Genomic DNA, 26,941 nt, shown 5'->3' on the forward strand with positions numbered 1-26,941 from the left:
GTATATCTTCTTTGGAGAAAAGTCTATTTACATCTTCTGCCCATTTTTGGATTGGGTTCTTTTTTCTGATATTGATCTGCATGAGCTGCTTGTATATTTTGGAGATGAATCCTTTGTCAGTTGCTTCATTTGCAAATATTTTCTCCCATTCTGAGGGTTGTCTTTTCGTCTTGTTTATGGTTTCCTTTGCTGTGCAAAAGCTTTTAAGTTTCATTAGGTCCCATCTGTTTATTTTTGTTTTTATTTCCATCTCTCTAGGAGGTGGGTCAAAAAGGATCTTGCTGTGATTTATGTCATAGAGTGTTCCACCTGTGTTTTCCTCTAAGAGTTTTATAGTGTCTGGCCTTACATTTAGGTCTTTAATCCAGTTTGAGCTTATTTTTCTGTATGGTGTTAGGAAGTGTTCTAATTTCATCCTTTTACATGTAGCTGTCCAGTTTTCCCAGCACCACTTATTGAAGAGACTGTCTTTTCTCCATTGTATATTCTTGCCTCCTTTATCAAAGATAAGGTGAACATAGATGCGTGGGTTTATCTCTGGGGTTTCTATCCTGTTCCGTTGATCTATATTTCTGTTTTTGTGCCAGTAACATACTGTCTTGATTACTGTAGCTTTGTAGTATAGTCTGAAGTCAGGGAGCCTGATTCCTCCAGCTCCGTTTTTCTTTCTCAAGATCGATTTGGCTATTCAGGGTCTTTTGTATCTCCATACAAATTATGAAATTTTTCTGTGAAAAATGCCATTGGTACTTTGATAGGGATTGCATTGAATCTGTAGATTACTTAGGGTAGTACAGTCATTTTCACAATGTTGATTCTTCCAATCCAAGAACATAGTATATCTCTCCATCTGTCTGTATCACCTTTAATTTCTTTCATCAGAGTCTTATAGTTTTCTGCATACAGGTCTTTTGTCTCCTTAGGTAAGTTTATTCCTAGGTATTTTATTCTTTTTGTTGAAGTGGTAAATGCGAGTGTTTCCTTTATTTCTCTTTCAGATTTTTCATCATTAGTGTATAGGAATGCAAGAGATTTCTGTGAATTAATTTTGTATCCTGCTACTTTACTAAATTCATTATTTAGCTCTAGTAGTTTTCTGGTAGCATCTTTAGGATTCTCCATGTATAGTATCATGTCATCTGCAAACAGTGACAGTTTTACTTCTTCTTTTCCCATTTGTATTCCTTTTATTTTTTTGTCTTCGCTGATTGCTGTGGCCAAAACTTCCAAAACTATGTTGAATAATAGTGGTGAGAGTGTCTTGTTCCTGATCTTAGAGGAAATGGTTTCAGTTTTTCACCATTAAGAACGATGTTGGCTGTGGGTTTGTCATATATGGCCTTTATTATGTTGAGGTAAGTTCCCTCTATGCCTACTTTCTGGACGTTTTTTTTTTTATCATAAACGGTGTTGAATTTTATCGAAAGCTTTTTCTGCATCTATTGAGATGATCATATGGGTTTTATCCTTCAATTTGTTAACATGGTGTATCACATTGATTGATTTGCGTGTATTGAAGAATCCTTGCATCCCTGGGATAAACCCCACTTGATCATGGTATACGATCCTTTTATGTGCTGTTGGATTCTGTTTGCTAGTATTTTGTTGAGGATTTTTGCATCTACGTTCATCAGTGATATTGGTCTGTAGTTTTCTCTCTTTGTGACATCTTTGTCTGGTTTTGGTATCAGGGTGATGGTGGCCTCATAGAATGAGTTTGGGAGTGTTCCTCCCTCTCCTATATTTTGGAAGAGTTTGAGAAGGACAGGTATTAGCTCTTCTCTAAATGTTTGATAGAATTCACCTGTGAAGCCATCTGGCCCTGGGCTTTTGTTTGTTGGAAGATTTTTAATCACAGTTTCAATTTCAGTGCTTGTGATTGGTCTGTTTATATTTTCTATTTCTTCCTGGCTTAGTCTCAGAAGGTTGTGCTTTTCTAAGAATTTGTCCATTTCTTCCAGGTTGTCCATTTTATTGGCCTATAGTTGTTTGTAGTAATCTCTCATGATTCTTCGTATTTCTGCAGTGTCAGTTGTTACTTCTCCTTTTTCATTTCTAATTCTATTGATTTGAGTCTTCTCCAAGACCCAAGAAAAATCTTGATGAGTCTGGCTAATGGTTTATAAATTTTGTTTATCTTCTCAAAGAACCAGCTTTTGGTTTATTGATCTTTGCTATTGTTTCCTTCATTTCTTTTTCATTTATTGTTGATCTAATCTTTATGATTTCTTTCCATCTGCTAACTCTGGGGTTTTTTGGTTCTTCCTTCTCTAATTGCTTTAGGTGTAAGGTTTGGTTATTTACATGAGATGTTTCTTGTTTTTTTTTTTTCCCCGGTACACGGGCCTCTCACTACTGTGGCCTCTCCCGTTGCAGAGCACAGGCTCCGGACGCATAGGCTCAGCGGCCATGGCTCACGCGCCCAGCCACTCCGCGGCATGTGGGATCTTCCCGGACTGGGGTACGAACCCGTGTCCCCTGCATCGGCAGGCGGACTCTCAACCACTACGTCACCAGGGAAGCCCTGTTTCTTGTTTCTTGAGGTAGGATTGTATTGCTATAAACTTCCTTCTTAGAACTTCTTTTGCTGCATCCCATAGGTTTTGGGTCGTCGTGTTTTCATTGTCATTGGTTTCTAGGTATTTTTTGATTTCCTCTTTGATTTCTTCAGTGATCTCGTGGTTATTTAGTAGTGTATTGTTTAGCCTCCATATGTTTATATTTTTTACAGTTTTTTTTTCCTGTAATTGATATTTAGTCTCATAATGTTGTGGTCAGAAAGGATATTTGAGATACTGTAGTTATGAATTCAGTTTATAACTTAGAATTGTGGAAGTTGTATTTCAGCCTTTGAAGCAGCACAAAATAGTCTTCATTATAGAAAATAGTTCTTGGTAGCACAAGATTTTTCTGTAATTATCAATAGGAAACCCCACCCCACCCCCAAACAGAAGTTGGTAGCAGGATTAATCAGAATGTAATGAGGCAAATAGTCAAGAGATGGTGTTATGAGTATGCACCATGAGGTGAGCTTTTTTGAGACTGGGAGCTGCCACCTGTCGAGGTGGTTTAAATCAGGATTTTGGCAGAAGCACATTACTGTGACAGTCAGTAAATGTTAGTGAAAATCAGTCTCTTCTACATACCCAACTTAGGAATGCAGTCATTAAGCCCCCATACTGTGACTCAGCTCATAAGATACAGAGAAGAAATTATTTAACTCACTAAGCGATTTGGAAGTTGTCTTCAAGATTGTTAACCCACAGCAAAATTGGTTGATACATGGGATGGAAGTCAAAATCGGTAATTTTTAATTTTCTCTCCATTTTCACTATAAAAGCTTAAGAATCTCAGTCTAACATTTTCTGAGAAAAGAAAATCAGCAGCATTGATATATGTGTGATTTTGTAACACTGTAGCCAGAAGAGCATATAATAATCTTATCAGTAGGGGGGAAATGGAATTTCATGAATGATTATGTTGAAAAATGCCTGCAGACTTAAGTACTTAATACGACTTACATGTCTCTAAAGGAAAATATGAATTATAAAAGAGGAAAAGTTCTGACTTATTTCTCAGATCTGCACTGATTTATGCCAAGCATAATGCCTTGGACTCATCTTTGTGCCTCAGATTTTCCATGAGTGAGAATGCTACCATGAATGTATCATAGACCTTGTAATAATTTTTATAAGTTATTCTTAATTTAAAACCTCTGAGAAAGTTTAACTTCAAAGAATATCAGAGCTTTAAAAAAAGGCTTAAAGCAGAAGTGATTCAAGCAGTCCAAGATATTGACAGATGCTACTGAAAAGGGTTTGCAGACACCAAGAGCCTTGAATCTCCCTTTGAAGCTTGTTTCATCTTTCAATAAACTATTCTTATTGTTTAAAATATTCCTTCTTGCTTTACATTTTCTCTGGTTCCTTGAACTCTAACCATTCTCTAAGCAGAAAACAATGTTATCCTACCCCTTGCAACATAAGAATTCCTGTATTCTTAAAACAATTCTTTATATCCTTGAAGATATCCATAAAGGGTTGAGCAAGCAACTAGTATTTATTGAGAACTTACTGTATTCTAAATATGATGCTTGTGAAAGGGGTATAAAAAGCTAGCAGGGTTCCAGACAGTACCTCTGAGAGACTTATTGCATTCTAATTGAAAAACTTGTTGAATCTGAGCTGAGCTTCAAGACTACCAGTTCCAATCCTTTAAAGCTAGATTTCCCTCTGCACCACACTAGTTGTGCCCTCTATGCTTGATTATCTCCAATGACAGGGACCTCAATGTTTCCTGAAAAACTGCTCCTTCCAATTTTTGACATCACTTAGTTGCTAGAGGAAACAAATCTCCATATAAATTTAGCCACAAAACAGGAATGAGTGAAGTACTGTAAGTGCTGAATCAGCTGAAAAAGACAAGTTCTGTATGAGGTCAAAGGAAAGAGGAATCACTGTTGGTTGCTGTGGTCAGAAAAAGATGATTTAGGGTAAAATAACCAATATCTTTTAGTTTTCTCCAAAGTACAATACAAATGTGCATCTTTATTATTACTGTTATCATATGCAAATCCCCATAACAGTTAACATTTACTGAGTGCTTACTACATGCCAAGCATGTTATACTGTCTCTCAAGTAACACTGTATATACAATTTTATAGCTAGCTAGAGAATCTACTTTGTTCTAGGAACTATATCAGGTACATATATTATTTCATATAATCTGCACAACTAAACTTTGATATGGGTGTTATCATTTGCATTTTACCCGAAGAGACGTTGTGGCTCAGCGAGTTTCAGTAACCCATAGTGGCAGAGCAAGGCTTCTAAACCCACTATATCTGATGCCACTGTCCTAGTCTTATCTACTGTGCTAAACTGCCCCTCCAGGAAACTTTCCCTCTTCTATTAACTTATTAAAGAAAACAGGTGGCTGACTAGTTCTTTCCAGTCTTCCTTAGGGCTAAAATAAGGGGAAATTGGCATACTCAATGAGAGGGAAGCCCACTGGTAGTTTTACCTCTGGAGTCATCCTAATGGCCATTACTGATCCAACAGCCCAGGTCCTTCCCTCAGGTCTGGGAGGAAAATGTCTGATAGACATCCATTTTTACATATAAATAAGGAATGCCTTAATCCTCTAGGATTACTAAAATTTAACACTTGTAACTAAAAATGGTAAACTATCATATACCGAAGTCTCTAATTTAGTACTCTAAGAATTTGAGCTGCTTCACAATGAGGCTAAACCTTTAGAGTGACTGAGCACACGTTGATAGTTGTAATTCTTGTAATTTGAGGGATGGACTTTTCTTACTAGTATTAAGGTTATCTTGAATTGGTCATGGTTTCCAATTTCTACTCATCTTAAGATATTTTTGTTTCTTTCTTTGTTTTTTTTTTTTGCAGTACGTGGGCCTCTCACTGCTGTGGCCTCTCCCATTGTGGAGCGCAGGCTCCGGACGCGCAGGCTCAGTGGCCATGGCTCACAGGCCCAGCCGCTCCGCGGCATCTGGGATCTTCCCAGACTGGGGCACGAACCCATGTCCCCTGCATCGGCAGGCGGACTCTCAACAACTGCGCCACCAGGGAAGCCCGACTTAAGATATTTTTACAGTTACTGTTAGTTTACTTCTGCAGATCATTTTGTTCTTGTATAACTGCTGAACTATAAAATTTGACCATTATTTCCTCATGGATTCTTCTTATCACTCAGGTTTTTTGTTTGTTTTTTGTTTTTACTGAAAAGTAGGAATGAAAATTAAGAACTCCTGAGATAAAGGGAAGAACTTCCATGATTTCCAGACCTTTTCTAGCCCTAAAAATTTCAGATGAACATTTTGGCATTTCAGAACAATGCTGGAGGGTAGATATTTTCCCTAATTTGAAGAAGAGGACACTGAGGTTCAGAAAGATTGAGTGACTTGCTAAGGTTTCAAAGCTAATAAGGTGGTAGAATGAAATTAAAACTCAGGTCAGCCTGGTTCCAAAGACTGTGCTTTTTCCATTATATTATACTGTCAACCCCAGAGTGTTTGCCTTCCAATTCTCATCTCCAGATTTCTTTTCCTCCACTCATTGGACTGAATATAACTCTAATAATTACTAACCACATGGGTAAAATTCCATTTGCGCTAACCTCAGGAAAACCAAATTCTGTTAGCAGGAATTTGATTATTACTGAACTGTTAACTGGTGTGTGAGTATCTTTTGTTATAAAGAAATTCTGGACATAATGGCTTTTGTTTGCAACAAAATGTAACACATCTATATTTCAGAAACTGAAATGCATATTAGGTAAATTGCTATGGGTAAGATGGCTATAGATGTACACAACATTTGAATAAAGACTAAGAAAAAGAAAAAGAAAAAAACCTTTAACTTTGGAATTTCTTGCAGGCATTCTGCAAAGGCTCACTGATCTTGGAACATGGATGTCTCTTACTGCCCCCAGCTGTCAGATGAGATTATTAAAGCACTGGCCATTTATTGTATTAATCTCACATCTCTCAGCATTGCTGGCTGTCCAAAGGTATGTGCAGGAGTCAGCTCAGACATATCAGATTGAAGTATTGCCAAAGAACCCAGGCAGGGTAGCAATTAGCAGTTGGACTCACCAGAGAACTTGTTTTCTTTGCCATGTCTGTGGTATTCATTAGAGTTCTCTTCTTTCCCCAAATTGGAAATAGCTTTATGATTTCATTTGTGTCAAAGTAGAATCTGCAAGAAGTTAAAGACAACTCTTATACAAATATAAAAATGTGTCAAATATTTAATTCAATGAGAGAACCAGCAAAATGGTAAAGTCAATTCATAGAGCATTTGATCAAACTGGGTATTTATATAGGAACTAAAGAAAGAATGTTGGAATATAATTGTTAGGTTAAATCCAAAATTGGTTAATGTCCTACAAGGTAATAAATCCATAACCTTGGAGTTATAGTTTCTACCAGACAGAAATAATTTGTATCTCTCCTGGGCAAAAATATAACAGAGTTTGGGCCCTAATCAGTACTAAACAGTATGTCAAACAAAAGCATAATTCCTTATAGAATTTCTCAGTTGGACCTGTTAAAACAATGTTCCGGTAAGACAGTGAAAGGATATGCAATCATCTTTTGTCTTATTTTCAAGTGTTGGATAATTTTTCTTGACATCTTCTTTGAAAGGAATATATACTCATTGCAAAATCTTTGGACTACATATAAAAGTGTGAAGGACAAAGTAAAAATTCAAAGTCATACCACCAACCAGGACATAACCACTGTTGCATTTTATACTTATTCTTCTAGAATTCTTTTCTATGTACAGAGATTATAAATAGTTACAGGTTTGTGCTTTGTCTTGTTTTTTAAAGAACAGAATCATACTTTCTATAATACATTGTAACCTACTTTCTTTTCTCTTAATATACTATGCATATATCCCCATGTCAAGAAAGAGAGATCTCTGGCTCTGGATTAATATGGCAGATTGAATATACACACATAATATTGTTCCCTCTTGAAACCCTACCAAAACTGCAGAAGAAGGGTGAGGGGCCACTTTGATAGGGAAAACAGTAGAGGAGACAAGAGCAACGAAATTTTGGAAACTTGAAAGTAGATGGACGAATTTAGCATACCAGAGATAGCTTTGAATCCTAAGACAACATAGAGAAAGCTGGGAAAAAAGTGGATTTACACCATAATCTTCAAACTTGGCAATACTGTGTACCTCTGGAACTAGCTTAAGACGGTGGCTAGAATAAGGAAGACTGGGTTAAACGTTCTTGAGAAGTAGACAGATCTCTAGATCTGCTCCTCTACTCCATACCTCTGGGCAACTGCCCCTCCCCACTCTCACCAGATTTGAGATGTATTTCCTACAGCCAGATTTCTCAGCCTTGGCGTTACTGATATTTTGGACAAGATCATTCTTTGTAGTGGGGAACTGTTCTGTGTACTGTAGGATGTTTAACAGCATCCTTGCCCTCTATCCACTATATGTCAGTAGCACCTAGCCCCCCACACCTCCAGTCATAACAATAAAAAATGTCTCCAGATATTGCTAAATGTCCTCTGGGAGGGGGGGACTGAAATCTCTCTACTATCTGCTCTCCAGATAATAAAACAGAAGGTTGCTGAGCTGGGAGACTCATGTATAATTGAGATCTTGGGTACAAAAATGAAAATGGGAATTAAGTGACTCAATGCTGAACGCAGAGACATTCAGCACTTTTCCAACAGAGCATTTAGAATATGGGTGCCAGATCTCTGCCTCCAGGCAGCAGATTGGAAGCCTCTTTTCTGGGGACTCTGACTAGCCCAACATGAAAGATTGAAAAATACTGACATATGTGGATTTTCCAACAAATAAGCCATCTAAACCATTGAAGTTTAATGTAGAGAAGGCCCATATCCTGCACTCAGACCTTCCAATCAGCTTTTAGCTCTCCACTATTAATCATGAGCAGACATCAAGGACATAAGAGACTAGACTTAAAAGAAAAGCCTCTAAAGTGGAAGATAAAGACCAAACCAAATTAACAGAAAAAACTCAGAGGAAGTAAAATACTCAGAGGGAAGAAAACTAAAAAAACTTTAAAAAAATCCTCAGAAATTGCAAGGTTATTAACAACCTTGTCCTCTTCTATTGTGCACACTGATGGGCTTCTGTTTACCAAAGCATCACCTGACATTTCAAGATGCCTTCATTCTAGCTAGTCTAAAAATTCAGCTTCTCAGTTGTTTAGTCTGGGTGGTGAGTAGACTAAGAAAGTGATGCTAGGAACTCCTGATTCCTCCATCATTAACTGTGCCACAATAAGGAAAAGGAGGCAGTGGTGGAAAAGACATGGTGAATCATGACATTAATCTGAAAAATTCACAGTAAAACTCTCTTTGTTCAATAGTGTACTTGTTTAGAACTAGGGAAACCAGATGCCTTTCTGGTCAACATCATCTGGTTCTAGAAGTGAGCTGGGTCAAGGAACTCAGGACACTAGCAGCACTGACCATGAACCCTCTGCAGCTTGAGCAGTCATGGCTCGCAGGGTCCTTGCTTCCACTGCACACGGACACATGGGTAACACATGGCTCACTGGGAACTGCCTTGGCTGTAAAGCAGGCACAGATGTCGACTGGGCTTTTAAGAGGCTCCACTAATAAGCGAGGAAGGTAGGAGAATGAGAAAAGGAAAGACTCCAATGAGAACAGGAATTGAGGCAGAGAATTTTTTGTTGTTTCGTTTCACTTTGGTTTGTTTTTTGGTAAGGAAAAACTGAGAGTTCCTTCTATAAATCGTGCGGTGGATATTGTCTTGCAGCCTAGAAACTAAGGAGGATATCACACAAGTAAGATATTATAAAATGAATCACTCTACACTGAAGATCTACGCTGAGAAAAAGGAAGGGGAGTAGTTATTTCAGAACCTCAATGTAAGGGAGGATTTAGCTTTACCATCTATGCAGGTGAAATGAGTATCCTGATTCAGAAGATGTAGTGACCTTAAGTTGGGCCAATGTGAACACTCCTCACAGCCTCAGAAATCATAAGGCTGTGGTCCTGTCTAATACATTTCAGTTCCATTGCTTCTGATGAGCCATGAAACACATTAGTGTCTGGCTCACCATTCCAGGCTAGGTCTCCCAAAAGCCCATGGGTCAATCTTGAATGGCCATCTTGTCCACCTCCTGGAAGGTCCCTTCAATCAGCTCGCCGCCAAGGTCAGTGAGTAGTACTGTGACCTCATCCCACCCAGCACTAAAATGAGAATAACATAATCTCTGCTCAGTAGGACTGAGATCAAGACCATGTATCTGGGAGTTACGAGCATGACCAGTCATCTCCACCTCCAGTTTCCAGCTCCCATAAGTCCCCAAAACATCACCTCAGTCACTGAACATTTGGGATTCTGATCTACAGGAAATGTTGGGCTCCTTTTCAGTTCCCCCGGTATCAATAAAACCTAGCACTCTGAGCTCTACCTATCCAGGATTTTTCCATCATCTCATTGTCTTTCCTTTTCTCTACAATTCTGAGGGTTAATCCCCACCCCCAGTGACATTAGATCTTCAGAGACCCACAAAGAATGGCAAAAATGTCTGAAGCATTTTTGTGAGAATCAGATGCAATGTTAAACCTTGGTTCTGAGCAAGTTCTGGAAACAGAGCATGCTTAGACAATGACATCTATTTTTCCAAACATAAAAAGTATACATTTCAAACTGAAGGGTTTTTCAGCATAATTCTCTCAATTTTATGTTAAAAACAAGAGCTTAGCCTCATGGCATGTTTTTTAGAATGTTCAAACATTTAAAATAAGAAATTAAATCCAGTTGGAAAAAAATTCCTTTGGGGAGAGTAATCTAGTTGATTTTGCAGCAAGTCCCAGTTCAGCTATAAATTCAAAAGCTAAACCTTGAGTAAGTGAAGTAATCCAAGAAGTGGAGTTGAATTACCTCTGCAGAACATCTGGGCAAACTCTCAAGATACTGGAACCCTGAGCAGAAATTCTCAGAGTGAGATTCATGCAGTCTCTGTGGCTTCTACTCTTCTCTCCCCTGCTGCCTACAAACATCTGTCTTACCTACTTGTCCCTTTCCAGAACCAATTACTCCATACACAAATCATCAGAGATGTCCAGATCCCTTCTCACAGCAATCTGGTCCTGTCTGCAACAGGTTAACTTCAGTGGATATATATATTTTATAGTTTTGTAACATGTGATGTCATTAAACTTATGTTTCTCAAATTGATGATGCCTTACAGTGGATTTCAAGTTTAAAGTTAAATCCCATTACTGCAGCATTTCATAAACTGCTCATATTGGTGTGACAGGTATTACTAGGGAAATTTTGATGAAGTTTCCAATCCCAAACAGAAAACTCTAAAATGAAAATAATAGCAAGATCACAAATTCTATTAGTGCCACTTGAAACAGACATCTTACTGTTCTGGAAACAGACTTAAATCACTAACTTGAGTTATATAGGCTCATCACGTGACAAGCTAGTTAAAGAGAATCTACAATGGTTCTGATTCTACTTGTTATGGACTGAGTATTTATGTCCTTCCAAAATTTGTATGTTGAAACCCTCATCCCTGATGTGATAGTATTAGGAGGTGAGGCTTTGGGGGGCTAATTAGGTTTAGACCGAGGTCACAAGGGTAGAGCCCCCATGATGGAATTAGTGTCCTTAAAGAAGAGGAAGAAACTAGAGCTCACTCTCTGCCATGTGAGGCTACAGCAAGAAGGTAGCCATCTGCAAACCAGGAAGAGGGCCCTCACCAGACACTGAACCTGTGGGTAACTTGATCTTGGACTCTTCAGCCTCTAGAACTGTGAGAAATAAATGTATGCTATTTAAACCATCTAGTCTGTGGTATTTTGTTATAGCAGCCCAAACTGACCAATACACTACTCTTCCCTGGGATGGAGTTTGTTGGAATAATCAGAGTTACTTTGGCTGTGTGTTTAGATTACTGACTCAGCGTTGGAGATGTTATCGGCAAAATGCCATTACCTGTACATTTTGGATGTTTCCGGTTGTATCCTGCTTACTGACCAAATGCTTGTGAAACTTCAGATGGGCTGCAAACAACTCCGGATCCTAAAGATGCTATACTGCAGACTTATTTCCAAGTAAGTATGTACCTGAATATGAAAAACTTTGAGAACTACTTTCTGAGAAAATAGAATATGTCACCACAGCATTCATAATACATAGTGGTTTTCAGAGTTAGGAAGGTTTCATTTTATTTTTTACCTAATTGAAGCCAATATTTTGGGCTGAACCAAGGGAAGCTCCCTCTAAAATAGTCTTTGTGGCTTCACATTCCTTTCCCAGTAGCCCTTCTACTCTTAGTACTTCCCCTTCTTTGACCATGCAGATGCTCAAGGCCTTAACTCTGCTCCTCATAGAATAATCACTAGCTCTTCCTCTACTCCTCTCTCAAAATATTTCCATTCAGTTAATCTCCTCTAGGGGTTAAGAAACGAATCAGACTAAACTAGCTCACAATTATGGACAAATTATTAACAGTTATCCTAAGAGCCCCATCTCTCCCAAAGCTATTTGTTTGACAGTTGTTATTTAACTAAGATCTAGAGCTCAGAGTAAGGTATTCTGATGACTGCTACAGGCCAACCTATTTACTCAATTTACAAAATGTTTCCAATGAAATAAGAGTTGGGTAAATAAGCAATCTATAAAGGTAGAAGGTATTAGGTGTCCACCCTGTGAGTTTTTAGATAGAAAGCAGTTATTTGCTCCATTGTTCATTTTTTTTTCCTACTGACTGAAAGTAAAAATGTGCAAGTATTTTAACTGACCTCTTGAAGTAACCTGTGGAGTGTTCAAATGAGAATTCCTGACCAATCCCTGAAGGTCAGGTTCTTTTCTGAAGGTTGGAAAAATGAATACTAAGAATTAATAGTATCAAGGTACAAAGTACATAAGGTGTTCTAAGCATGTAGACTTCACAGAAGAACTTTCTTAATTAAGCAGCCCGGGCATGAGCTGACCCATGAGACCTGGTCACTTGATGCCTGAGGAAGAAAATGATTTCTGATCTAAGGATGTGTATGCTAAAATGAAATGAAAAACAAAACAAAAACAAAACTATTACTTGTAAAATAGGCACTCTCACTGGGCCCAGGCTTGCCAGGGAGGAGGGCAGCCAACTGAAGCTGGATCAGAAAAAAGGGAGCAGGTTCTTAAAAATTTTTGGAGAGGAGTAGAGACTCAGCCCTTCTTGATAGGTCTGGAGACGACTGACATGGATATTATTAACTTCATTTGAAGTGTATACCATGAAATGAGGTCCTACGAGTCCCTGCTGACCCTGTCATATCGTTAAACAGCCAACTTTGGGCAAGATGACAGTAAATGAATTAATATATTACACAAAGGAGTTTAGCTTCTAATCTTTTGACTTTATTTTGCCGATCATTATTTTGGGGAGGTAATATTATTGAACTTCTAAAACGTAGGATTTTAAGTAGAATGAATGAAGACTTTCTAGCCAGGGCCTCTCTGATCCTAAACATGGTGAACGTAATCATGGTATGGGATGTTAAAGTGTAATAAATATGGTGCTTGGTCAAGAAGACCCAAGATATCTAGTAATTTCCAATTCCTGCCTTTGACTACCCACTCCTCTTGCAAGGTCCTTAGATAAAAATACGCAAAGAAAATAAAACAAGTAAGATTTTACTACTAGGGTTTGGCCCCCAAAACCCAATGCAAAACTCTAGTTAACTAACTGAATCTATGGAAAATTCCTTTACCTAATCCAGGACAGCCAAAAGGTCTATTTTGTTTTCTACCACCAAGCCTGCCTGTCCCTATGAGCAAGAAGCAGACAGAGACTTGGCCCTAATACCTAGAAGGGAGCTGGCTTGTCTGCCCATCTCATTGTCTAAAGAGGCCAAACCACTGTACTCTCCCTTATAGCTCCACTCCTGCTAAGATCCAGCAAGAAAGAGGCCTAGAATTCTCTGATTCTATCCTTGTCTAGCAATGGAGAAGGGCTATCCCCGCAGCAGGGTGGCTAGACTAGTTAGGCTCCAGGAGCATCTGTTCTTGACATCCTGCTTCTAGGAGAGGATGCTGTTTGTCAGTCAAGCCCAAGATACTTGGGCTTCAAAACTGATTAGAGAAGTGGTAAGGCCTGGCCACATTCTGCTGTTTGGGGTCAGCTCTAGAGACTGTAGAGCATCTTCTTCTCCACTTAGATCCATGGGATTCTTGGGTGGAACTGGAAGTGCTGCAGAGAATGTGGACCCTTCAAGACACAAGCTCATGATGACATCTAATCCCCTACCTATGTTCACTCTAAAAAAGCACAGTTGTTTGCTCTCGCTCCCTAAACAGCAAGAGCTTTGTTTTGTCTGGGTGAAATGGAACATTTGGTAGTTAGGATATAGGAGATTTTTCTTGGGAAGAGGTTCAATGACTTTGAATCACAAAGCAATGTATTCCCACACATCTGATTCCATTTGGACATAAAAGTATACAATGCAGCCCTTAAAGTCCAATTATAGCCCTCAGAAGAAACTGTTCTTTATACAAATTCCCCCATACTCAATGGAATCTGAAAACACTGCACCAGCTTTACAAATCAAAGAGGTCTGTTCAGCCCATCCTATCTGAACTAGGGGAGTAGCAAACTTTTGGTCAATGAGCAAATTGGCTGAAGCGCTTCCAGCATGAGATATGCTGTTATTCTACAACCCCAGAGCCTGAAGGGATCCCAGGAAGTGATTCCAGAAGTCCCATGTGGAGACATAATAAAGTCTCCTTTAATTCAAGGAGAAATAAGTAATAACTGAGATTATAAATTTGACGGGAAAATCTAGCTGTCTACATTTGAAGCAGTTGTATTCAACTAACCTTTCAATTTATGGACCTCTGTGGGGAAAGCAAGACAGGCAATGGAGATGAAGAAAAGCATAGTGGAAAAGAGGGAGAAAGACCCAAACAATAGTCTCCACAACCCAGGAGGGTCTGAATCACAAAGAGGCAGAAGAGCCATTAAGTCTATAATTAGCAAAGAGCAAAGGGACCTTTCTGATATTTTTGTGTCTGGAGTCGAAAACTTTAAACTTTAGAGAGATGAGTAGAGAAAGTCTAGGTGGTCTTCAGAGCCCCAAACAGCAGTATAGAGATTCCTTGAGGACCTTATTTAGCAGTTCCTGGCAGCATAAATTACTACCTAGGTACTCTAATATCTGTGTTGTTAGGAAATAAATCTCAGAGTTCTCCTCTCTAGCTCACGGAAAGGTCTTTGTGGTAAGGCCCTTGTAATTTGGACCTACTGAATTTTATTATTAATATGAACAAATAATATTACTTAACAATTATCACTGGCCATGTATGTGCTAAATCTTATTTTATGTTTATTATCTAATCCTCACAAATACCCTATTACCATAAAAATGAATAAGGAAACTGGTATAAGCAGCTTAAATAACATACCCAAAGTCATACAAATAAAAGACAGAGCCATACTTTGTACCTAGATCTTATCACTGTTATGCTGCTCTTTTATCTTTAGATTAGTGATTTTCAAGTTTTTTAAAGCTCTAACATTCAAGAGATTTGATCAATAAGGGGAGATAAGTACTGTTTGCCCAATTTACTTGCTGATGCATAAATAAGAGGCTGATTACAAGTAGTCTTCGATGTAGGCTCCAAATTCCCCTTTCTTTTAGCTTACTCAAGAAACTAGAAGGAAATGTGAGGGCAAGTGATGTTATTACAGGGATAACCTTGAATCCCCTTTAATTTATAAAAAACAAAAATCACTTACAAACTTCAAAATATCATTATTATTAACCATCTGATACTTTACAACTGTGTGGCATATCGTGTTTGAAAATCATTGTTCTATACTGATCCAAAGAAACCTCTCTCGCCAGGTTAAATGTGTAATGACTAACCACTGCAGTAGACGGCTTCAATTCCCAAATCATTTCCTACAAGTTCTTGGAGTCACTCAGGCCTAAGTACCTGAGCAGAAGGTACTCAAAGGATCCCACATGCACTTGAAGAAACTTAGAACACACAGTGAGTCCTAAGTAGACATTTTCTTTTCAATATTTCCCAGCTCCCATCTATACTAGAGCATTAAGCTATTAAAAGAGAGAGAGGGAGTTTGAGACAAACAGACAGACATGTTTCTGGCAGGAGCATTCAGTTTCTACATTTTCAAGTTTCCTGATACTTTTCATTTACTGTATCTGTTAATCTCTGAACTGGATGAACCAGAGAACTATTGAGCTACTTAAGCTTTGGGATCCTGATTATTAGCACAATTTACCCACACCCTCCCCATCAGGAAGGCAAGAGAGATGTGAAATGAATTCAAGTTGTGACAGTGAGTTCTTTAATTCCAAATGTGATCTAGTTTGAAAATTCTGCACTAGTGATTACTTCTGCAACTAGCTAATGCTCATCACTGTTATTACAGAGAAGCAGCTAACAGAATGTCATCTATAGTTCAGCAGCAGGAATATAATGCTACTGACCCTCCACTGTGGTTTGGCTATGACTGCGAAGGCAAGCCCCTTCCAGAGCAACAAGATATAACACAACTTAAAGATTCAGAATTGATGGCGGAAGAGTCAACATACAGTAGTGAAGAGGAAGCAGCATGACCTTCAACCTCAAGCAGGAAGAACAAAATATGTAGAACTTGGCAACTTCATTTCGTCCAAGTATTTTTACTAGCTGGATCTTAACTGTGTAAACAAACAGCAAATCATCTCCAGATTCTTATTCCAGCTACAAATGTTTCTAAATACATCTATAAGTTCTTCTGTCTAATAATCATGATTTTAAAAAGCCAAATCAAGCACTGCTACTACGTAAATTTTCCTCTTAAATTTACCTTAATCAAACCAATAGTTTTGATGAGATTATCAAATTTAAGGTTACAGTTGTACGAAACAATCCTGAGAAATGTGATGTTATTGACAAGGAATTTAGAAGCTTCTCTTTAGAAAAGAAAGCAGAAGGCTATATAAATCAGAGTAAGAGTTTGAGTAAGGGCAATGACTTCAAGGATCTATATACATTTTACATATAGTAGTCAGTACATGTTTATCCCAGACTCCTAATTTATCTCTCCCCCTACCACCTTTCCCCTTTGGTAACCTAAGTTTGCTTTCTATGTCTGTGGGTCTATTTTTGTTTTGTAAATAAGTTCATTTGTATCTTTTCTTTTTTTAGATTCCATGTATAAGAGATGTCATATGATATTTGTCTTGGTCTAGCTTACTTCACTTAATGTGATAATCTCTAGGTTCATCCTTGTTGCTGCAAATGGTATTACTTCATTATTTTTAAGACTAATATTCCATTTTACACACACACACACACACACACACACCCCCCACATCTTCTTTCTCCATTCATCTGTTGATGGACACTTAGGTTGCTTCCATGTCTTGGCTATTGCAAATAGTGCTTCAATGAACATTGGGGTGCAAGTATCTTTTCGAATTATAGTTTTCTCTGGATATATGCCCAGGAGTGGGATTGCTGGATCATATGAAAGAAATTGAAGATGACACAAACAGATGGAAAGATATAACGTGTTCTTGAATTGAAAGAATCAATATTTTTTAAAATGACTATACTACCCAAAGCAATCTACAGATTCAGTGCAATCCCTATCAATTTACCAATGGCACTTTCCACAGAACTAGAACAAAAATAAATTTTTAATTTGTATGGAAACACAATAGATCCTGAATAGCCAAAGCAATCTTGAGAAAGAAAAACAGAGCAGGAGGAATGAGACTCTCTGACTTCAGACTATACTACAAAGCTACAGTAATCAAGAAAGTATGGTACTGGCACAAAAATAGAAATATAGGTCAATGGAAGAGAATCGAAAGCCCAGAAATAAACACACACACCTATGGTCAATTAATCTATGACAAAGGAGACAAGAAGATACAATGGAGAAAAGAGTCTCCTCAATAAGTGGTGCTGGGAAAACTGGACAGCTATATATAAAAGAAAGAAATAACATTCTCTAACACCATATACAAAAATAAACTCAAAGTAGATTAAAGATCTAAATGTAAGACCAAATACTATAAACCTCCTAGAGGAAAACACAGGCAGAACATTCTGACATAAATTGCAGAAATATCTTTTTGGATCCATCTCCTAGAGTAATGGAAATAAAATCAAAAATAAACAAATGGGACCTAATTACACTTAAAAGCTTTTGCACAGCAAAGGAAACCTTAAACAAAATGAAAAGACAACCTACAGAATGGGAGAAAATATTTGCAAATGATGCAACAGACAAGGGATTAATTTACAACATATACAAACAGCTCATATAGCTCAATATCAAAAAAAACCCAAACAACCCAATCCAAATACAGGCAGAAGATCTAAATAGACATTTCTCCAAAAAAAGACATACAGATGGCCAACAGGCACATGAAAAAATGCTCAACGTAACTAAATATTAGAGAAATGCAAATCAAAATTATAATGAGGTATTACCTCACTCTGATCAGAATGGCTACAGTCATAAATGCTGGGGAGGGAGTGGAGAAAGGGAACCCTCCTATACGGTTGGTGGAAATGTAAATTGGTACAGCCACTATGGAACAGTATGGAGGCTCCTTAAAAAACAGAAAGATCAAATTTGCACTATGGAAGAATTTTTCAAACTATGGTATATCAAAAAAGCTCCCAATTTTATGCTAGGAGATACGCGTTACTGATTGTGTACCTACAGATTAATTTTTAAAAGCTTTAATCTATGAATTTTTACCATTCTGGTAAAAGATAACTCCTTTTGGATTTTAACAGAATTCAAATGATCACATGCCAGTGTATCATTATTTGATACTACGTAACACTGATGTTTATAGAGTCCAGGAAAGGAAGAAATCTGTTCTGACTGCCACAAACAATGTTGGTAATATTAGATCAGTCTTTTAACCTTTCTATTTCCTCCATTACTCATCTTTTAAATGGGGTTACTGTCTTTTGTACCCCACAAATGTGAAGTAAGGATAAAACTTAAGGTAAAAGATATGAAAGTTATTTTGAAAAGTTTTTAAAGGTCTTACTTTTTTAAAAGGTATTTTACAAGGTATTATTATAGGGTATTCTGATATCAGCTAAATGCTTTTAGTAATTCTCCCCTTTCTTAAGTTGGTTTTGAAAGTTTTTGAAGTACGTAGTATCATTTAGCTGTAGAATGGCTCCTGGAAGTAGACAGGGGAATCAGCCGAGTAGGAAATTTTAAGACCTAACCCAACAGACATAAGATGACTGTTCCAGAGGGTGATTTTTAACTAAATTTGGAGATTCTGGCAGCTGCATATAAATTGGCTTCTGACCCCTAACTGTCACAAGCACAAAACTGGAGAGACCTATACAGGAGGCAACTGCTTTCTAAAGGAAAAACACGTGCATGGGGAAGACCAGGGTTAAGGAGAAACATACCCCGTTATGTTCTCTAGAAACCAGGCAGGGTATTTAACTGTCAAAGTCTGCTCCAAAAACTCTTTGAGTAAGGTCTTCTTTAAAACAAAAAGAGGAGACACATTTGTTAATTATGAGGAGACACATTTTATAGTTACAGAAATGAAAGAAAAAGGGTAGGTGTTAGAAAAATGGGCTATGAAAGGGGACCATGAAAAGTGGGCTATGAAATCTTTAAGTTCTCAGTGCAAAGTACTCAAGGTATCCAAAATATTACTTAGGTCTTCAGATCTTAAGCATTTGAAATATATAGGTCTGTGTTCAAGAGAGTAAAATATGTCACATTTCCTTTCTGTTTGGACTTGACTATGTTATCCAAAGATGTACCATTCCTTTAATAATTTTAAATACAGTTGACTGCTGTTTATGCTCATGACCTTTCTGGCTGTTTTTGACAAACTTCATAAACTTTATTTTTAGTCATGAAAGTATTTATATAATTGCATAAGGTGAAAAAGATTATAAAAATTGCCTCATTGCTTCCCAGTTTCCTCTACTTAATAATTTAACACACACACACCACAACCACATCAAACATACTAACATGTAAGTGTCGTCCAAACTCATACAAATTTTGATTTCATGAAGGGTGAACTAAAAAGTGACTTTGAGACACCCCGCAAAGCTGACTTTTTGTTTTATAAATAAGAAGTTAAAGACAGAACTCCAAATAAAATATTAACAAAAAGAGTCTAGTACAAGTCATATTTGGAAAGGCTTATTAGAAAATCGGAGCTTAAGAACTGATTTATCCTAAGCATAAGAAATACAGTTCAGTAGATAGGTCTATTCAGTGTTGTATAATTTAAATGTTCCAGGAATAAACATGTAAAGTTTGAAAGAAAGAGAATTCATAAAATAACTTTATATAGTACGCCATTGTAAAAGTGAAAATCTGTCTTCATACACCAGGCTATAAAGTAGCTGAATGCCCCCTCCCCGCAACGCATTATGTCTTAAATTACATACAAAAAATAAGAATCAGTAGCAACTGCATCATATTTGTGATGTGTTTTATTCACAGCTTAAAGTTATACTGTTGTCATAGTAAGCACAATAGTAAGTAGAAAACATGTTACACAAGAGCTCTGGTACAAAGAATTTCAAAATAGCTGCCCCCTATTACCTATATTTTTGTAAAATGTCTTCTTCTTGAGTATAAGTGGAAACTATGAATGTGATGAGATATCACTCCATGACTGTTACATTATATGGCAAAACAAAGATTATCCTGAGTAGGCCTGACCTAATCCTCTGAGCTCTTTAAAAGCAGAGTTATCCCAAGGTGGTTGCAGAAAAAGAGCTCAGATATTCACAGCATGACAAGGACTGATTGCATTAGTGCTGGCCTGAAGAGAAGGCCATATAAAAGAGATGCAGGTGGCCTCTAGAAATTTAGAGTGATTGCCAACTGACAGCCAGCATGGAAACAGAGATCTCAGTCACACAGTCACAAGGAACTGCATTTTGCCAACAATACGAATGAGCCTGGAAGTAGACTATTCCTCAGATCATCTAGATGAGAGCTCAGCCTGGACAATACCTTAAGTCCAGCCTTGTGGATAACCCGAGCAGAGAATCTAACCATGCTGAGCTCGACCTACAGAACTATGAGCTGATAAACAGGTGTTAGTATTAGTTTTTTCAGCTTTACAACTGATTTTATTTTTCAAAAAATTTTAATGAGGTAGTTGATATACAATATTATATAAGTTTCAGGTGTACAACATAGTGATTGACAATTTTTAAAGGTTATGTTCCATTTATAGTTATTATAAAATATTGGCTATATCTCCTGTGTTGTACTATATATCCTTGTAGCTTATTTTATATATTGTAGTTTGTACCTCGTAATCCCCTACCCCTATCCTGCCCCTCCCCACTTCCCTCTCCCCATTGGTAACCACTGATGTGTGTTCTCTCTGAGTCTGCTTCTTTTTTGTTATATTCACTAGTTTATTTTTTACATTCCACATACAAGTGATATCATACAGTGTCTTTCTCTGACTTATTTCACTTAGCATAATACTCTCCAGGTCCATCCATGTTGCTGCAAATGGCAAAATTTCATTCTTTTTCATGGCTGAGTAGTATTCCAGTGTGTGTGTGTGTGTGTGTGTGTGTGTCTGTACGTACCACATCTTCTTTATCCATTCATCTGTTAATGAACACTTAGGTTGCTTCCATATTTTACCCATTATAAATAACGCTATGACTACTGGGGTGCATGTATCTTTTTAAATTAGTATTTTTGTTTTTTTCAGATAAATACCCAGGAGTGGAATTGCTGGGTCATGTTAGTCCTATTTTTTGTTTTTTTGATAAACCTCCATACTGTTTTCCATGGTGGCTGCACCAATTTACATTCTCACCAAGTGTAAGAAGTTTGCCTTTTCTCCACATCCTTGCCAACATTTTTTGTGATCTTTTACAATGATAGCCATTTTGACAAATGTGAGGTGATATCTCATTGGGGTTTTAGTTTGAATTTCTCTGATTATTAATGATGTTGAGCATCTTTTCAAGTGCCTGTGCCCATCTGTATGACTTGTTTAGAAAAATATCTATTTGGGTCTTCTGCCCATTTTTTAATCAGGTTTCTTTTTTCTTTTTTTTTTTTTTTTTGATGTTGAGTTGTAAAAGCTGTTGTATATTTTGGATATAAACCTCTATGGGTCATATCATTTGCAAATATTTTCTCCTATTCAGTAGGTTGCGTTTTTATTTTGTCGATGATTTCCTTTGCTGTGCTAAAGCTTTTAAATTTAATTAGGTTCCATTTGTTTATCTTTGCTTTTATTTCCTTTGCTTCAGCAGACAGATCTCCCAAAATATTGCTACAATTTATGTCAAAGAGTGTTCCGCCTATGCTTTCTTCTACAAGTTTTGCTTTCTGGTATTACATTTAGATCTTTAATCCATTTTGAGTTTGTTTTTGCATATGGTTTTAGAGAATATTCTAATTCTAGTCTTTTACATGTAGCTGTCCAGTTTTCCCAGCACCACTTATTGAAAAGACTTTTTTTCACTGTAATATATTCCTGCCTCCTTTGTCATAGATTAATTGACTATAAGTGTGTGGGTTTATTTACTGGGTCTCTATTCTGTTCCACTGATCTACATATCTGTTTTTGTGCCAATTCCACACTGTTTTGATTAACTGTAGCTTTACAGTATAGTCTGAAGACAGGGAGCATGATTCCTCCAGCTCTGTTCTTCTTTCTGAAGATTTTTTTAGTTATTCAGGGTCTTCTGTGTTTCCACACAAATTTTAGGAATAATTATTTTAGTTGTGTGAAAAAGATGCCCTTGGTATTTTGATATAGATTGCATTGAATCTGTAGATTGCCTTGGCTAGTATGGTCATTTTACAATATCAATTCTTCCAATCCATGAACACAGCATACCTTTCCATCTGTTTGGATTGCCTTCAATTTCTTTTGTAAGTGTCTTATAGTTTTCCAAGTACAGGTCTTTTACCTACTTAGGCAGATTTATTCCTAGGTATTTTATTCTTTTTGATGTGATGGTAAATGGGATTGTTTTCTTAATTTCTCTTTTTGATAGTTCATTGTTAGTGTATAGAGACACAACAGATTTCTGTGTATTAATTTTGTATCCTGCAACTTCACACATTTAGTGATGAGCTCTAGTAGTTTTTGGTGGTATCTTCAGGATTTTCTATGTATAGTATGTCATCTGCTAACAGTACAGTTTTTCTTCTTCCTTTCCAATTTGGATTCCATTTATTTCTTTTTCTTGTCTGACTGCTGTGGCTAGGACTTCCAAAACTATGCAGAATAAAAGTGGCAAGAATGGGCATCCTTGTCGTTACTGATCTTAGAGGAAATGCTTTCAGCTTTTCACCCCTAAGTATGATGTTAGCATTGGTTTGTCATATATGGCCTTTATTATGTTGAGGTGTGTTCCCTCTAGGCCCACTTTCTGGGAGTTTTTAATCACAAATGGATGCTGAATTTTGTCAAAAGCTTTTTCTGCATCTATTGGGATGATCATATGGTTTTTATTCTTCATTAATGTGGCGTATCACACTGATTGATTTGTGGATATTGAAAAATTCTTGCATCCCTAGGATAAATCCCACTTGATCATGGTATATGATCCTTTTGATGTATTGTTGGATTCGGTTTACTAATGTTTTATTGAAGATTTTTACATCAATGTTCATCAGTGATAATTGCCTGTAATTTGTGTATGTGTGAGATATCTTTGTCTACTTTTGGTATCAGGGTGATGCTGGCCATGTAGAATCAGTTTGGAAGTGTTCCTTCCTCTGCAATTTTTTGGAATAGTATAATAAGCGTAAGTGTTAACTCTTCTCTAAATGTTTGCCAGAATTCATCTGTGAAGCCATCAGGCCATGGACTTTTGTTTGTTGGAAGGGTTTTTTTATTACTAATTCAATATCATTATTTCTAATTGGTCTGTTCATATTTTCTGCTTCTTGCTGGTTCACTCTTGGAAGACTGTACATTTCTAGGATTTGCCCATTTCTTCAACATTGTCCATTTTATTGACACATAGTTGTTTCTAGTAGTCTCTTATGATCCTCTATTTCCATGGCATCAGTTGTAACTTCCCCTTTTTCATTTCTGATTTTATTAATTTGGATCCTCTTTTTTTCTTCATGAATCTGGCTAAAGGTTTATCAATTTTCTTTATTTTTTCAAAGAACCAGCTCTTAGCTTCTCTGATCTTTTCTTTTTTTTTTAAGAGTCTATTTCATTTATTTCTGCTCTGACCTTTATGATTTCTTTCCTTTGACTAATTTTGGGTTTTGTTTGTTTTTCTTTTTCTCGTTCCTTTAGGTGTAATGTTAGGTTGTGTATTGGAGATTTTTCTTGTTTCCTGAGGCAGGCTTGTATTGCTATAAACTGTGCTCTGAGAACTGCTTTTGCTGCATCCCGGAGATTCTAGATTGTTGTGTTTTTGTTTTCATTTGTCTCCAGGTATTCTTTTATCTCTTCTTTGATTTCACCAGTGATCTATTGGTTGTTTAGTAGCATATTGTTTAGCTTCCACATGTTTATATTTTTTGCAGGTTTTTCTTTTTTCTTGTAGTTGATTTCTAGTCTCACAGCATTGTGGTCAGAAAAGATGCTTGACATGATTTCAATTTTCTTAAATTTACCAAGGCTTGTTTTCTGGCCTAGCATGTTATCTATCCTGGAGAATGTTCCATGTGCACTTGAAAAGAATGTGTATTCTGCTGCTTTCTGATGGAATGTTTATATAAGTTCCATCTTGTTTAGTGTATCATTTAAGGCCTGTGTTTCCTTATTGATTTTCTGTCTGGATGATCTGTCCATTGATGTAAATGGGGTATTAAATTCCCTACTACTATTGTGTTACTGTCCATTGCTCCCCGTATGTCTGTTAATATTTGCTTTGTGTGTTTAGCTTTGCTTATGCTGGGTGCATATATATTTATAATTGTTGTATCTTCTCTTTGGATTGATCCCTTGATCATTATGTAATGTCCTTCTTTGTCTTTTCTTACAGTCTTTGTTTTAAAGTCTATTTCATCTGATATAAATATTGCTACCCTGGCTTTCTTTTGATTTCCCTTTGCATGGAATACCTTTTTCTATCCTCTCACTTTCAGTCTGTGTGTGTCTTTAGATCTGAAGTGAGTCACCTGTAGGCAGCATATATATGAGTCTTGTTTTTTAATCCATTCAGTCACTCTATGTCTTTTGATTGGAGCATTTAATCCATTTATACTTAAAGTAATTATTGATATGTATATTCTTATTGCCATATTGTTCACTGTTTTGGGGTTGTTTTTGTATGTCTTTTTTGTTCCTTCTTTTGTTCTCTTCTTTTGTGATTTGATGACTACCTTTAGTGTTACGTTTGGATTCCTTTTTCTTTTTTGCGTGTGTATCTTTTATAGATTTTTGGTTTGTGGTTACCATGAGATTTACATATAGCAATCTATATATACACGATTGTTTGAAGTTGCTGATCTCTTAATTTCCAATGCATTTTAACAACGCAGAATTTGTACTCTCCTACCCTCATGATTACTGTTTTTGATATCACTTTTTACATATAATTGTGTGTGTATCCCTTAACTACTTATTGTGGATATAGACAATTTTACTACTTTTGTCTTTCAACCTTCCTACTAGCTTTGTGCATGAATGATTTCCTACCTTTACTATATGTTTGCCTTTACCAATGAGCTTTCTCCTTTCATGATTTTCATGTTTCTTGTGTCCTTTTTTGCTTACAGAAGTTCCTTTAACATTTCTTTAAAGCCGATTTGGTGATGCTGAACTCTTGGCTTTTGCTTCTCTGTAAAGCTTTTTATCTCTTCATCAAATCTGAATGAGAGCCTTGCAGAGTATTATTGGGTTTTGGTTTTTCCCTTTCATCACTTCAAATATATCATGCCATGCTGCTCTGGCCTGAAGAGTTTCTGTTGAAAAGTCAGGTGATAGCCTTATGGGAATTCCCTTTTATGTAACATGTTGCTTTTCCCTTGCTGCTTTTAATATTCTCTTTTGTCTTTAATTTTTGCCATTTTAATTACAATGTGTCTTGGTGTCTGCCTCTTTAGGTTAATCCTGTATGGTGCTCACTGCACTTCCTGGACTTAGATGTCTGTTTCCCCTTCCCAGGTTAGGGAAGTTTTCAGCTATTGTCTTCAATTATGTTCTCAGCCCCTTTCTCTTTCTCTTCTCCTTCTGGGAATCCTATAGTGCAAATATTAGTGAGCTTGATGTCCCAGAAGTCTCCTAAACTGTCCTCATTTCTTTTTTTTTCCTTCAGCATCACTGATTTCCACTACTCTGTCTTCCAGCTCACTAATCCATTTCCCTGTATCATTTAGTCTACTACTGATTCCCTCTAGTGTATTTTTCATTTCAGTTATTGTATTCTTCATCTCTCTTTGGTTGTTCTTTCTATTTTCTAACTCTTTGTTAAAAACTTCTAATGTCTCACTCTGTGCATCCATTTGTTTCCCAAGTTCTTTGATCATCTGTACAATCACACTCCTGAACTCTTTCTTGGTTAGATTGCATATCTTCACTTCACTTAGTTCTTTTTCTGGTGTTTTAACTTAATCCTTTGTTTGGAATATGTTCCTCTGTTGCCTCATTTTGCCTAACTAGTTGTTTTTATTTTTATGTACCTGGTAGGTTGGTTATGTTTCCCAACCTTGAAGAAGTGACCTTTTGTGTTCCAGCAGTGCACTCTCCTCTCAACAGTTATATGCTCTAGGGGTTCCTCCTATGAGGGTTGTGTGGGTCTTTCTGTTTTGGCAGGCTGACTATGTACGTGGTCTGATAGGCTAGGTTGGCCCCTGGTCTGCTTGGTTGCCAGGTCCTGCCTTGTGCAGATGCTGCTGTCCACTGGTTGATGGTTGATGGCAGAACCCTGGGAGGCCCTGGGGCTAGTGCTGGGTTACTGCTGGGTGGAGTCAGGGTCCAGGAGATCCCAGGGCAAACAGGTATTATTTTAAGTCAATAAGTTTGTGGTAATTTGTTACAGAAGAAAACTAATAGCTAAGTACAAATTTTGAAAAGGCTGCCCCAAGACATCCCAATTTATTGTTTTCAACATTTATATGAACAGTGGTATTTGAGTTTTTGTAGTCACAGATCTACTAATCGTTGTTAAAATTTAGAAACATAACTCAAACCATTCTTAGTCCTGCAGTTTCAGGGACTGAAACCAGCTTTGGCTTCTAAAGCTTACAGTGCCTTTTGGAGCATCAGCCTTAATCCATTTTTCATGTTTGCTTGCTTGATTCAGGAGGCCTGAAACACAAAATTGCATAAAGTTATATCTTGATTGACAAGAGCAATATTTGACTACATAGATCTTAACACTACATCTCTAAAACTGAAAAACACTTTTGAACTGCAAAAATCTTAGTAAAGACAACCTGAGTTGGAAGAGA

General features: G+C 37.1%; 2 protein-coding genes across 7 annotated transcripts in view; one reads left to right on the forward strand and one right to left on the reverse strand.

Moving 5' to 3' along the window:
* Nucleotides 1–23,280, forward strand: part of FBXL13 (F-box and leucine rich repeat protein 13) — a 194,497-nt gene extending 171,217 nt beyond the window's left edge. Inside the window, 4 exon segments of the mRNA XM_067746011.1 lie at nucleotides 6,403–6,434; nucleotides 6,436–6,535; nucleotides 11,464–11,627; nucleotides 15,959–23,280. Coding sequence (XP_067602112.1) covers nucleotides 6,403–6,434; nucleotides 6,436–6,535; nucleotides 11,464–11,627; nucleotides 15,959–16,145 — 483 coding nt within the window. The 3' untranslated portion in view covers nucleotides 16,146–23,280.
* The window catches only part of FAM185A (family with sequence similarity 185 member A), a 150,383-nt gene that overhangs the window by 57,556 nt on the left and 65,886 nt on the right, over nucleotides 1–26,941 (reverse strand). For 4 of the 6 annotated variants that reach the window (XR_010945400.1, XM_067746023.1, XM_067746021.1 and 1 more), the window contains one exon: nucleotides 26,549–26,798. Coding sequence is in view for 4 of the 6 variants with exons in the window: in XM_067746023.1 (XP_067602124.1) it covers nucleotides 26,686–26,798 (113 nt within the window). In the remaining 2 variants the exon portion in view is untranslated. Of the gene's footprint in view, nucleotides 1–6,221; nucleotides 6,724–26,548; nucleotides 26,799–26,941 lie in introns of those variants that run through there. The other 2 variants (XR_010945401.1, XM_067746022.1) reach the window with 2 other exon arrangements.

The sequence above is a fragment of the Pseudorca crassidens genome, chromosome 8, assembly GCF_039906515.1.
Source record: "Pseudorca crassidens isolate mPseCra1 chromosome 8, mPseCra1.hap1, whole genome shotgun sequence".
Taxonomy (NCBI): domain Eukaryota; kingdom Metazoa; phylum Chordata; class Mammalia; order Artiodactyla; family Delphinidae; genus Pseudorca; species Pseudorca crassidens.